The sequence below is a fragment of the Elephas maximus genome, chromosome 5, assembly GCF_024166365.1.
Source record: "Elephas maximus indicus isolate mEleMax1 chromosome 5, mEleMax1 primary haplotype, whole genome shotgun sequence".
Taxonomy (NCBI): Eukaryota; Metazoa; Chordata; class Mammalia; order Proboscidea; family Elephantidae; genus Elephas; species Elephas maximus.
The window spans coordinates 18024049-18038394 of NC_064823.1; the positions used below are offsets into that span (position 1 = coordinate 18024049).

The 14346-nt window shown below is 37.2% G+C and overlaps 1 protein-coding gene across 1 annotated transcript in view; it reads right to left on the reverse strand.

The window, feature by feature from the left end:
• The window catches only part of INTU (inturned planar cell polarity protein), an 85471-nt gene that overhangs the window by 5264 nt on the left and 65861 nt on the right, over positions 1-14346 (reverse strand). Inside the window, exons 10-14 of the mRNA XM_049885364.1 lie at positions 10352-10414; positions 9323-9544; positions 8217-8699; positions 6784-6881; positions 2850-3039 (exon numbers count right to left, since the gene is read on the reverse strand). Of these exons, the coding sequence (XP_049741321.1) occupies positions 2850-3039; positions 6784-6881; positions 8217-8699; positions 9323-9544; positions 10352-10414 (1056 nt within the window). The remainder of the gene's footprint in view (positions 1-2849; positions 3040-6783; positions 6882-8216; positions 8700-9322; positions 9545-10351; positions 10415-14346) is intronic.

Sequence of the window (14346 nt, forward strand, 5' to 3'; positions counted from 1 at the left end):
AGTGCCAGACACATGTTGTTGTTGTTAGCTGCCCTGACTTAGGACGACCCTATGCATAACTGAATGAAACGCTGCCTAGTCCTGTGCCATTGCCACAATCAGTTGTGGACTGAACCATTGTGATTCATAGGGTTTTCACTGGCTGATTTTCAGAAGTGGACCGCGAGGCCTTTCTTCTAGTCTGTCACTGTAGAAGCTCCATCAAAACCCATTTAGCATCATAACACACAAGCCTCCCCTGACAGGTAGGTGGTGGCTACACATGAGGTACACTGGCCAGGAATCAAACCTGAGTCTTCTGCATGGAAGGTAAGAATTCTACCACTAAACCACCACTGCATAAACCAAAAACCAAACCCATTGCTGTCAAGTCAATTCTGGGTGCTTAATAAATGTGTGGTGAATGAATGGATGGTTCTGCAATATACTTAATACACATTTTTTTTTTGTCTGTTCCCACGATGCGCATGAGCCCTGGTGGTGCAAATGGTTAAGAGCTATGGCTGCTAACACAAAGGTGAGCAGTTTGAATTCACCAGCCGCCCCTTGGAAACTATGGGGCACTTCTACTCTCTTGTAGGGTTGCCATGAGTCGGAATCAATTTGACAGCATCAGGTTTTCTGATGCATAATTTCTACATTTCTCATTGATTAAAGCGTAGGAAAACAATGACTCATTTGGAACAACAGACCTTGTACAAGGCTCAGGCCAAAATGGTAAAGTAATCCTTAACTTTTCTCTTTTTCTCATAACTTACATCTGATCCATCAACAAAACCTTTTGGCTTATCCTCCAAAATATATCCAGAATCCAGAAACAACCATCATCTCGTTTTGAGAATTTCAGTAGCCTCCTAAGTGGTCTCTGCCTCCATCCTTGCTCCCCTAAAGCCTGTGATCCTTTCTTTTCAAAAACTGAGAAAGATCACGCCCCTTCTTTTGCTTAGAACTGTTCAAGGACCTCTCATCTCCTTCAGAACAAAGCCCAAAGTCCTCCTCGTGGCCTTTCAGGCCATGGCATGATCTGGTCCTCCTACCTTTGCAATCTCATCTCCAACCACTTTCCTCCCACTCAGTCCACTCCCAGACTCCTGCTTCTGGGGCTTTGGACTTGCTGTTCTCTCTGTTTGGAGGCGTAACTTCCAGACAGATAGCCTGCCTCTAGATAGCCTTGCTTCATTCAGGTCTCTGTTAGGTGACATGATCAGAGGGGTCTTTTAAAATGGTAATCCCCACCTGTTGTCCTTCCCTGTTTTATTATTCCTCTTGGCACTTATCCTACCTGATATATTGTACTATTTGCTAATTCATTTGTCTCCCCCCATTAGAATACAGAGCCTTGGTAGTACAGGGGTTGACCTTGGCTGCTAACCAAAAGGTCAGCAGTTTGAATCTACCAGCTGCTCCTTGGAACAGTTCTACTCTGTTCTATAGAGTCGCTATGAGTTGGAATTGACTTGATGGCAATAGGTACACTACAGTATAGACTTCATGAGGACAGGGACTTTGTTTTGTTCACTGCTATATCTACAGCATCTAAACAATGTCTGGCACATAGCAGGTACTTCAATATTTAAATAATATGGGGAAAGTTAATTTATATTACTAAATATTATCAAATAAGTTAATAAAATATCCTCTTATAGAATTTATCAGTTATGTCAAATAGGGAAGGAAAAGTATAAGAACCAGAGCACACAGGGATATATTTTGCTGAATATCAATTTCTGATAGGTCAAAGAAGAAATCCTGTAAGATACAGAATTTTACTGCTGAATGAGCCATAAGAAATGATATAATTTAGCCCGCTCAACTTTATAGCTGAGGAAATAGGAAGAGTTAAGGCCCAGCCCAGGATTCTTTATTCTCACTCACTGCCAATGTCCTTCCTCCTTTAATCCCGAATTCTTCACAGATTTGACATCTAGCACACACGTTGGCATATACATTATAACTGTCCTCAGAAAGTTTTTTGTTTTGTTTTTGGGCTGTATAACATCTGTCCAGTCACAAGTAAATCTCTGCATGTTTATACTTTTGAGGAAATCAACATCTGTCTTCCTGTCATTCAAACAATATAATTGATATTTTAATTGTATACAGAATCACCACTTATACAGGAGGTAAAGTTTTAAATGAAACTTCATCTTGGATTGGAAAGCAACATCCACCAATCAAATGGCTAAAGAAAAAAACGACTGCAATAGTATTATATCTGTTGCTGTATCCTAACTCTGTTACGTTCCAAGAATTCCTTGTATGGTTGGATGAACATTTAAAGAATTATCAGAGTTATTTTGGGAACCAAATGGTAGATACTGACCAAATAATGGTTGAGTCACAAATATCAAATGTGGGAAGCTACTTTATAGCACAAACTACTGTATTTTACTTTTGCTACAGAAAAATATGGGTAGTGGTGGTGCAGTGGTTAACCACTAGGCTGCTAACTGAAAGGATGGTGGTTTGAACCAGTGGCTGTTCTGAAGAAAGATGTGACAGTTTACTTCCATAAAGATTACAGCCTTGGAAATCATACGGGGCAGTTCTACTCTGTCCTGTAGGGTCACTAGGAGGTGGAATCAACTACAGTGGGTTTGGGTTTTACTTTTGACAGCAGTTCCTGAAATAGTAATCCAGGACATTAAACTTAGTATTATGCAACAACGTTCTGAAGTTAAATACTATGAGTATAATCCTTTTGGCACCTAAGTTAGATTGGGTAATTGTTAAAAAGGCTTAATTAAATGAAAATAGTCATTGCTGGAACACATTGATTAAGAGAGCTAGAGAGAATGTTCAGAGACCTGGAAATGAAATTGTCAGAGAACTATATAACAGTGTCCTACCTCTTCCACCAGCGTCTGTTGGAAAACTGCACGAATGGAAAGACAACACTGATGGAAATTCCTTATTAGCTGAGGGTGGACCGAGCCGCTTAGTTGTGCCACCTCTTCATGGGTAGGAGTAATAAAGATCCCCTGCACTGTTTCTAAGGCAACATAGTGGAAAAGTGTGTTCTCAGGACCAGATGTCAATCTTAAAAAAAAGAAAACGAAAAATTTAAGTAAACTTGAAAATATTGCTTTATTTTGAATTTTGTCACCTTCTTATAAGTTTTTATCTACAATATGATATTAGTAATGTAACCAGGGAAGGAAAACTGGACCAAACATTGAATTCCTTTTTCCTCTTTAACTGAAATACAGGCTAAGGTATTATTAGTTTCCTTAATGGAGCCAAATACTACGTTATTCAAAGATAAATAAATACGAATTCATTTGTAAGTAACTTCATCCTCCCTTTGCTATAGAACCCAACTTGGCTCAACCTCTCTTTTTCCACAGTTGGTAATGAATAACTTAGCCCATGTCTGGCCCAGGTATCTACAAACCATAAACAAGGTATCAGTCGGTTGTGGACCACACATAAAAATACCTTCCAACAAATTAAACAGATTTAAGTTCTTTACCATGAAAGTCAAACTAATGATACTGAAGAAAAATAAAGTTAGTACTACCAAGTGCAAAGCTAATCTGTAATACCATGGCAATTATTGGTAGCATTCAACCACCTCATTATTACAATCTTCCTTCTCTCCTATTTTCTCTGTTCATATTCTCTTACTGTTCTCATTTCTCCGTCTTCCCTAATTAGGTCTTAGATAGGTCAGGAGAACCTATAAGTATTGCTTATTTCTAACAGTAGTAAGCAGAGCTAAAGAACAACAACATAACATCAGTAACAAAATAATCATCATCATCATCTACTGAATGCCCTCTATATGCCAGGGTAAAACAAAAAAAAAAAAAACAAAAAAACCCAAACCCATTGCCACTGAGTTGATAGGACAGGGCAGAACTGCCCCACAGAGTTTCCAAGGAGCACCTGGTGAACTCAAACTGCCGACCTTTTGGTTAGCAGCTGTAGCACTTAACCATTACCCACCAGGGTTTCCATACGCGAGGGTAGGCTCTTTAAAATACCTTGGTCTAAGTTCTCATAACTCAGCAAGATATTAAATATTACTTTTCTCATTTTAACCACAAGGAAACCAATGTTCACAGGACTTGGGTTAACTTGCCTGAAGCCCCATAGCTAAGTGGCAGATCTTAGCTGACTATGAAGTGTGCTCCAGTATACCTTGTTTTTTTTCTGGACTTCTGATTGGCAATCTTTAAATATGCAGACAAATCCCCCACCTGCATCTCACTCAAGCTGTTCTAATCTTCTATAATAAAGGCTGTCTACACTAAAAAAAGTCCTTCAGTTGATTTTTTCCCAGCTATAAACTCAGAGGTAACAAAAAGGCATATTTCAGCTCTTTGCCTAGATGTTGCCTCAGTCTCCCATGCTAGTTAAATCTCCGTTAAACTGTTACATTAGATGGTATGATCAGAAAATAGGAGGCCTGGTGACACAGTAAAGTGTTTGGCTGCTAACCGTAAGGTCGGCGGTTTGAACCCACCAGCTTCTCCGTGGGATAAAGATGTGGCAGTATGTTTCCCTAAAGATTACACCCTTGGAAACCCTATGGCACAGTTCTACTCTGTCCTATAGGGTTGCTATGAGTTGTAATCAACTTGATAGCATGGGTTTGGGTTTATATGTGTACATAAGGAGCCCTGGTGGTACAAGTTTATGTGCTTAAGCTGTTAACTGAAAGGTCAGTGGTTCAAACCCACCAGTGGCCCTGTAGGAGAAAAGACCTGGCGATCTATCTACTCCTGTAAGGATTTCAGCCCAGGGAGCTCTATGGGGCAGTTCTACTCTGTCCTATAGGGTTGCATGAGTCAAATTGACTCAATGGCAACATTTTTTTATGATCAGAAAAAACTTCTCCCTCTTATCACTGATTTATGGCCTTGGGCTTTCTTTTCAGGCCAGGTATAAGAAGGGAAGGAGAGTACCTACAAATTCTTACACTTTTCCATGGTATGGCTGGCACTAAAGGGCTAATGCTCATTAACAATTGCTGGTTGACACCTTTAGAGGAATAAAAAATAATCAAGATGAAAGAAATTATGATTATTCAAAAAAGAAAATAATTTAAAATATAGACTTTAATCTGAAGGTTTTCACATTCAAGAAAAGGTACAAAACAGAAATTATTCTTTAAAATGGAACTAAAAAATTCCTTTTGGTGGGGGGTTGAACGAACGTTTTTGTTATTTTTCAAAAATTTTCTCTGAAAAATAAACTACAACACAATGAGCAAGTTTAACTCTTGAAAACCATACACTCCCTCAGTGTGTATTAACCGAAAGCTTAAAAAAATCCTCAAGCAGTTACCCAATAGAAAAACAAAAGAGTCGTACAGAAACACAGATAAAGTCAGATTTGTTCTTCAGAAGGGTCACTCATGCAGTGGAAAATGGATTTCGCGTAGCCTGGAAGCTGGGAGACTGTTGCAGTAAAACCAGGAAAAAAAAATGGGAGCCTGAACTACAGGAATATCAATATGGTTTAGATGGATTCAAGAACTATTAAGATGCAGAATGGATAGGGCTTGGTTACTGAATGTTTTGTATATATTATTATTTTAAATATGTTAACATATTTTACAAAAGTGATGTATATACATATTAGCGTGATGTAGTGCATACTGTTTTACATCAGGCTTTGAAAATTAACCGTACAGCATGAACATCTTCCATATCAATAATGGAAATATACAATTTTAGCATCTTTTTAAATAGGAGAGCCCATGATTTACCAAAAAAAAAAGAAATTTTTTTTTTTTTTTTTTTACACCACGTGAATTTATATGTTTAAACCACCGACCTTGAGAAAAGACTTTCCTTTTACTAGAGATAAGGCCTGAAAATAAAATTGCAGAGCTGTAGTTTTTGTTAAATGGAAGACCAGGGTTTTATGAAGGTGCTTCAGGGTATCGCAAGAAGTTTGATTCAAATCTCTCTGTTCACATTTTTTTGTTTAAAAAAGATTTTTAACTATTAAAAAATTAAAACATTGCACATTTGGAAGCATTACATATCAAATTTTAATACATTAGGCTTCCAAGGCATTATTTTGTGCAGACAAGCTACCTTATTTTTGCTCTGATCTCATAAAAAGCTTTCCTTGAGAACTCTGTGATATGTATATTTGGACTTCTTGTAAAATGTTTCAATGATTAAGAAGGCTGTAGCTCTGCACCATTTTTTTGTTTTGTTTTTGGTGAGTTCTATTTGTGTTCGACATAATACTTAAGTACCAGGCAAGGCTTGGGCAGACACCACACAATAGTTGCTCAGCAAGCACTGAATATGTAACATTTCATATTGCAGCAATTATAGACAATATGCTCAGGCAGGAAAGGGAGGGTAAGTCCAGGGGAAAGATCATTTGTGAGTCATTAGCAGCCATCACTCAGAAGTGCTGAGAAAGGGTACCTTGGCAAAGGGGTATCTGGGCAGCAAACCACAGCATCCGCCAGACAGTCTGGCAATAATAAGCTCTAACTTAAAAAATTAAATTAGACACACAAAGGGGGGGTTTCCTGTGGAGGAAAGGTAAAGGGGGACTTTCACATTTTGAAATACTACTTTGTTGTTGTTTTTGAAATATGTTCATATGCTCATATTCCTAAATGTGTAATGAAAAGCATTTGAGAAACGGGAAGAAATATTACTTTCAGTATTTAAGATATAATTGATGTAATTGCAGATGTTGAATAAAATCTCTATGTGTTTTGGAATTGTAATTTCATACTGTAAATCTTACTTAAAGGCAAAGAAAAAGAGTTTAAATGAAAAAAAAATATTACGAGACGTTTCTTACTTCATTGTGTTATGTATTTCCAACTCTTTTTCTGAAAGGTCCTTTTTCAAGTTCCCCAATTGAAATGGATTTGGGAGAGTAGACTTCTTTTTAGTGACCTGAAAAATACGGTAAGGAGATTAGCATGTGTCTGTCTGTCTACCTACCTATCTATGGAATCAAACAGCAGAGATAAGTTAAAAACTAAAAATCTGTGTCTAAGAGAACTACTTGCTATTTTTCAATGTTTCCTCTGATGCTAATTTGCACCTCTTGGCTTATCCTTTGCTAACAGCGATCCCAGCATGGCTTATCATGGAAGGGCATGATGGTTCTCCCAGAAAACCCACCAGAGCCAATATCAAGCCGTTAGAAAGTTTTGTTACAATCTGTATGTATGCATGCTTGTCTCCTTCCCATGACACTTCAGCTCCTTAAGGGCAGGGGTTGTGTTTTATTCATCCTTAGATTTCTTTTGTGTAGCATGATGTCCCTTGGTGCCTAGAAGGTATGCAGTCAACATTTGTTGAGTGGCTGAATCTTAAAGGTTAATTCAACTTCTCTTAGGAGCTGTTCATGGCTTTATCATTCTTACATCTCTCCACATCCTCCTAAGACTATTCATATTTCCTACCAGTTTCCCCAACTGGGATGAGGAGTACAGTAGAGATGTGTGTACTTCCTAAATACATCCCACTTAGGGTTCCAAGTGTGCTCCATTGTTTGGGATTAAGAGACTGAGTTTATGAGTGTTTATGTCTTGTCACTCAGAATCTCATATTTTATTTGTGGCCCTTCTCAGACTCCTTCTTTTTCATGCTTCGTCTGACATCACCTCTATCCAAGTGACAAGTTTCAAAAATGTTTTCAAAGACTGTGGCATCAATAGGATAAGTACAAAGACTCCCAGGGTGATTATTTTTGATAATCATTTGGTTATGTTATGGCATTTTCATAGGAAAAAAAGAAAAAACAACATAAGCAAACATTCCGAAAAGTGATCATTCTCTTTGCTTTATAGTCACATCTTGAATTCGTGAGAGACCAGACCATATACGGTACATACACAAATATACACATTTTTGAGTTTCTAATTCCTTTTGTTTTTGGTGAACATTTTAATGGCTATTTAGTCAAATCAGCCCCCTAAACGCCCCACAGCTAGCACACTTTGTTATCACTAGAAGTAAAGAAGAAAGAGATGATCATGAAAAGCAGAACTTGTAAGTACTGTCAAACAGATGATCCTTGATGTCAGGGGACTCCTGTTTTATTACTGGATATTTCTTCCCAAAGGCTCTTTTTGATTCTAAATCATTGGTTTGCCAACAGGGATTAAAACCACCACCAATTCAAATGAGGAATGATCCACCATAAAAACTTCTCTTGCAATTATAAAATAAGAATTAGAGAGTTTAGCTCCCAGAATGTACACACTCGAATAAAACACACACCTTAAGCAAGGTCCCACTTTCCTCCGAAACATCAGAGCCCTGAGATTCTCTTTGCTTCCGTATTATATCCGGTGTAGTGAGGGGGCTAAAGCCAACACCTTCTCTACCTTCACAACCATTGTCAGATCCTCCACTGCTTCTGGAAGGACTGGGCTTACGTGTCTTTAAGGAATAGTCACCAAAAAGGGTTCTTCTGCATGTTGGAGAGGTTGCTACTTTGGAAGTACCTTGTAACCTACTGAGGATAGGTGAGGTTGTCAAAGTATCTGGTTTATCACGTGATCCAGTAAGGAACCAGTCAGCACAAGACAAACAGGGACTTGGAGCGGATGCTAGCCATTCATCTATATGAGAATCTACTCCTTCCAGCTGGTGGAGAGTTGTTTTGACCTGATCCACATATATATAGTCTGGTCCAGGATTCCCAACAGCTTTGGATGCACAGCCTCCAGCTTCTAATATTACACATAACATATAATGTCTCTATAAGAAAAAATATTATTAATATTGAGTTACCTACCATGAAAATATTTACATGCAAAATGGATGTATAAATTTATAATAATAAAGACACGTGGACATATGGCATACTCAAGTAATGATTATTAAACATTCTTCCTTCCTTTTTCTCTCTTGGTTATTCTCAATGCTTCCTCATCACCCTTGAAAGCAAATCTCATATTACCTTATTTTGATACATCTTCAACAACAACTCTTGGCACAGGGAATTCCCTAGCTAGCTAGCTTTCAAAGAGCCTTGATTATTTTAAGTCCTTTCATTTACGATTACATATTTATTCCATTTCTGATTCTATATCTTTCTCATGTCTCCCTCCTATTTCTTAAAACCAGCAAATTGAAAACCACTATAGAAATGGGAACAAAATATTTTAAGAACCTGCTAAATTTTTTTTTTCTGAATTTCATTAGTATTTCTCCATAAGTATTAAATGGATACAAAGGAATAAGGGGCATATAATATTTTCTTTAATACCGGTATTTGAAATGTTCATAATTTTAAATGATTATGTTTGTCTCTGTATTTCTTTAGACAGGCAATAAATGACAAAAAAGAAATCCCAAGAAAAAAGTGAAGGTAGACTTACCAAACCAACAATTAACAAAAAATATCTCCCTTCGGGTTCCTGAAAGACTTCAGTGTTTGAGTCTTCAGAAGGCTGGAGGTGATGTTGAGGAAACACTTCTCTCCATATTACCAACTGACCAATTCTTTGTTTTGCTGCTAAAGGCAGCAGACAGTAGTGGCGACAGTATATAGCAATATCAATAAGATCATCTTTAGGCAAATGACTGCATATCAAGTAACCCTGGGATTGAACCACAAAGTACAAAAGTTAACTAGTGACATAAAGCAGTAATCCCGTAATATAGTTCTAAGAATTTTATAGACACTTCCTTAATTAAAATACTTGAGTTTCAAATGGAATAAATGAAGGTAGAGCGAAGATAAATGTTTTATCTGAGGTCAAGCTAGAGATCAAATATTGATAACTCAAGGGGTCCAACAAATAGACTTTAACACAAGGCAAGATTGCCTCTGATTAGTATTAAGCTGAGTACTTGGCAAAATTAGAAAGAACTGAAATCTAAGGAGGGGAAGTAGGGAACTGGGAGTTGAGGTGGGAGAGACTTTTCACTGTGCACCCTTCTATCTTCATCATTTGTAGATGTGTTTTATAATTGTGTTTAAAATGTATTTTAAAAAATAAAGTACTCAAATAAATTTGCTGCTTAATTTCTTTACATGGAAGTCAACTATTTAATGTTAGAAGATTTTCCTTAAAGATACAGGATTACTTTGGAAGATAAAAAGCACACTGCTACAAAAGAAAATCAAGAAAAATGCTGCTTTTCTCTCTCACATACTTGGGTCTTTGAGTTTTGTTTTTCCTTTACGCATTTACAAATACTTTAGAATGCAATAACACCACAAATATTTATTATACTTATAAATAAGCAGATATAAGTCCTGTCTTAAGATCTTTCTTGTATGGTACCTACATTTAAAGAAAGGAGATAAATACATTTTTCATGTTTGTAAAAGCCCCCAGAATTCCTTTAGGCCTGTTCATGAAACAGTTGTGCATTTATAAACATTTCAAGCTTCAACTTACCTTGTAAAATAGAGAAGACCCCACAATTGTATACAGCCGCCTCATGTCATAGTAATCCTCAGACTAAGGGAGGAAAAAAAGAGCCCACAGTGGATTTAAATTTTTTAGTTTTCTATCATAAAAAAAAAAAAATTCTGATTAAGTTACAACACTTAGAATGGAAATTATATTCCTCAGTAACAACTTTTCATAGTACCTTCTTTAGAAATCAATATACTAGAATATTATTTTTATACATGTGTACATGTATTTATTTTTGACTGAGAACAATGTTATTTTTCATTCCTATAAGATGCTGTTGATGGAGACATCTAAGACTGGAACATAAGATTTGTTACCACAAGAGGAATTTTTAAAGACATATTAAGGCAAAAAGCTTCTACTGCATGTCACCTAAAATATCCAATATTATCATATACTGTTTTTGGGAGTATAAATTGGTACAAGCTATTTGGGAACTACTACTGAGTACGTAAAAAAAAAAAAAAAATGAATATACATCCCTCTTGAATGAGCGTCTTAGTTATCTAGAACTGCTATAACAGAAATTCCACAAGCAGGTGACATTAACAAACATTTTTCTCACACTTTAAACTCCTTGTCGTTGAGTCAATTCCAACTCATAGCGACCCTACAGGACAGAGCAGAACAGCTCCATAGAGTTTCCAAGGAGCGCCTGGTGGATTCAAACTGCTGACCTTTTGGTTAGCAGCTGTAGCACTTAACCACTACGCCACCAGGGTTTCCATCTCACAGTTTAGGAGGCTAGAAGTCTGAATTTGGAGTGCTGGCTCTAGGGGAAGGCTTTCTCTCCCTGTTTGCTCTGGGGGAAAGTCCTTGTCTCTTCAGCTTGTTTCCTGGTTCCTTGGAGATCTCAATGTGGCTTGGCATCTATCTTCCCTATCTCTGCATACTCCCTTTCTTGTTTAATCTCTTTTATGTCTCAAAAGAGAATGACTCAAAACACACCCTACACTAATCCTGTTTCATTAACATAACAAAGAAAACCCATTAACAAATGGGATTATAACCACAGGCATAGAGATTAGGATTTATAACACATATTTTTCGTGGAAACAATTCATAACACTGAGTGAGTATACTTCTAGAAATCTATAGTAATATTCAAACAAGAGAATCAAGATTTTTGAATGAAATATTAATGTAGCATTATTTGTAATATGGAAAAATTGGAGATAATGTGGAGGTCAACAATGGGAGAATGGTTAAATTAGGTATGTTCCTACCACAGAATATGATAATGTTAAAAAAAAATAAGGGTGATCTACATGCACAGACACAAAAGTTTTCAGGATATACTGTTCAGCAAAAAATGCAAAAGGCAAGAATTAGATTTTTAATACCTAATTTTTTGTAAAAATATTCCTCCCCAAACTATACGCACATATGTATACATATGAGTATGTGGGCTTCTGTGCGGGTAGGTATGTGTATAGAAAAAGGTCTGCGAGGATGTATGACAAACAGCAGTTATAGCTGGGGGTGGAACTGGGGATGAGGGATGAAGAGAGAGGACATTTTCTTTTAGTAACTACACTTGGCATTTTCACCCAAAATGCAGGAACTAATTTTAAAATTAAAACAAAACAAAAAAACTAAAGAAAACTAAGAACTGGACATAACCTAAATATCCCTCAACTGGGGAATAAAGAGTTATACGTCCATACAATGAGATACTATTTACTCAGCAATAAAAAGGATTGAACTACTGATACAGACTATTCAAAATCCACCCAAGCTTTTGCATGTATCAGTAGTTCGATTCTTTTTATTGGTAAGTAGAGTTCCATAATATGGATGTACCAAGGTTTATCTATCTATTCCTCAGTTATGGGGCATTTAGGTTGTTTTCAGTTTTGGGTGATTATTTGTTGTTGTTAGGTGCCATCGAGTTATTTTTGACTCATATTCACCCCAAGTGACACAGTAGAACTGCCCCATAGAGAAGCTGTGACCCTTACAGAAGCAGATTGCGGGGTCTTTCTCTTGTGGAGCCCCTGGGTGGGTGTGAACCACCAGCCTTTCAGTTAGCAGCTAAGCACTTAACCGTTGTGCCACCAGGGCTCCTGGTGATGATTTAGCAAAAAGTCATGTGCAGGTTTTCGTGTAATCCTAAATTTCCATTACACTTCAGTAAATACCTGAGAGTAAGACTGCCGGGTCATTTGGCAAAGAGAGTTACCTTTTGGTGTAATTACCAGACAATTTCCGAGGTGGCTGTACTATAATGAATTACCACCTGCAGTGCACGAGACTTCCAGCTGCACTGCATCCTCACGAGCATCTGGAGTCCCTGGGTGGGGCAAACGGTTTTAAGCGCTTGGCTACTGGCTGAAAGGTTGGCAGTCTGAATCTACCCAGAGGCACCTCTGAAGAAAGTCCTGGCAATTTACTTCCAAAAGACCACAACCACTAAAAACCCTGTGGAGTACAGTTCTACTCTGAAACAGATGGGGTTGCCAGCAGTTGGAATGGACTCAACGGCAATTTTTTTTTTTGACTTTAGTGATTTTAATAGTTACGTGGAGTCCCTGGGTGACACAAAAGGTTAAGTGCTCAACTACTTGCCAAAAATTTGAACTCACCCAGAGATGCCTCAAAAGACAGGGCTGGCAATTTGCTTCCGAAAGGTCACAGGCCTAAAAACCCTATGGAGTACTTCTATCTACTCTACACACATGGAGTCGCCATGAGTCAGAATCAACTTGATGGCAACTTACAATAGGTAAAAAAAATATGTAGTGTTATTTCCTTAGGTGTATTTTTTTTTTTTTTATTCTCACCGTTTAAAAAAAAATAGGTGCATTGAGGTAAAAGTGCAAAACCATCACCATAATCAAGATAATGGACATATCCCAACATGCTGAAATGCTTCCTCATGCCCCTTTGTAATCCCTCACTCCTGTTCCTCCTCGCATATCTTATGCAGTCTCCCCCCATCTCCAGCAATCACTGATCAGCTTTCCGTCCCTGTAGGTTAGTTTGCATTTTCTAGACTTTTACATAAATGGAATCATACAATATGTATTATTTTTTGGACCGATTGCTTTTATTTTGAGATTCATCCATATTGTGTGTTTATCAACAGATCACTTCTTTTCATTGCTGAGTACTATCCCATTGCACATATATACAATTTATCTATCCACATTTTGATGAATATTTGGTTGTTTCCAGTTTTTGGCTATGAAAAATAAAGTTACTATGAACATTCATGTATAGACCTTTGTGTGGATTTTTTCATTTCTCTTGGGTAAAGAGAGAATAGAATGGCTGAATCATATGGTAGGTGTATATTTAACTTTTTAAAAAACTGCCAAACTGTTTTTCAAATGGTTGTACCATTTTACATTCCCAGTTTATCAATTTTTTTCTTTTATGGGTCATGTTTTGATGTCATATCTAAGGAATCCCAATAGATCTTTTCTAACCATAGAAATTATTAGTTTCACTGCCTATTAAAAGAATGTTCTAAAAAAAAGAATGTTCTATACAAGACTAGAATTAGATTTTAAATTAAATCTACTGCATATAAGTTCCTAAAACACTTTTATTTTTATCAGTGTTAGTATTAATTTTAGATCTAAACTGATCTATTGATTAGTATCTGTCATGGATTGAATTGTGTCCCTCAAAAATATGTGCTGGCTAGGCCATGATTCCCAGTATTGTATAATTGTCCCTCATTTCATGATCTGATGTAACTCTCCTCCGTTTTATGTGTTGTAAATCCCAAAACCTTTACGAGGTGGGATTAGGGTGAGATGTATCTTGAGTTACACCGCCTTATTCAAGTCATGCCCTTACTCAAGTCACTGCCTTACTTAAGTCACACCTTTTGGCCTAAAACAAATAAAAGGAGAGAAAAGTGAGCAGAGATAGGGTAAAACAGATGCCAGGGCACATGGAGATCTCCAAGAAACCAGGAAGCAGAAGCCAAAGAGACAAGGATCTTCCCCCAGAGCTGTCAGAGA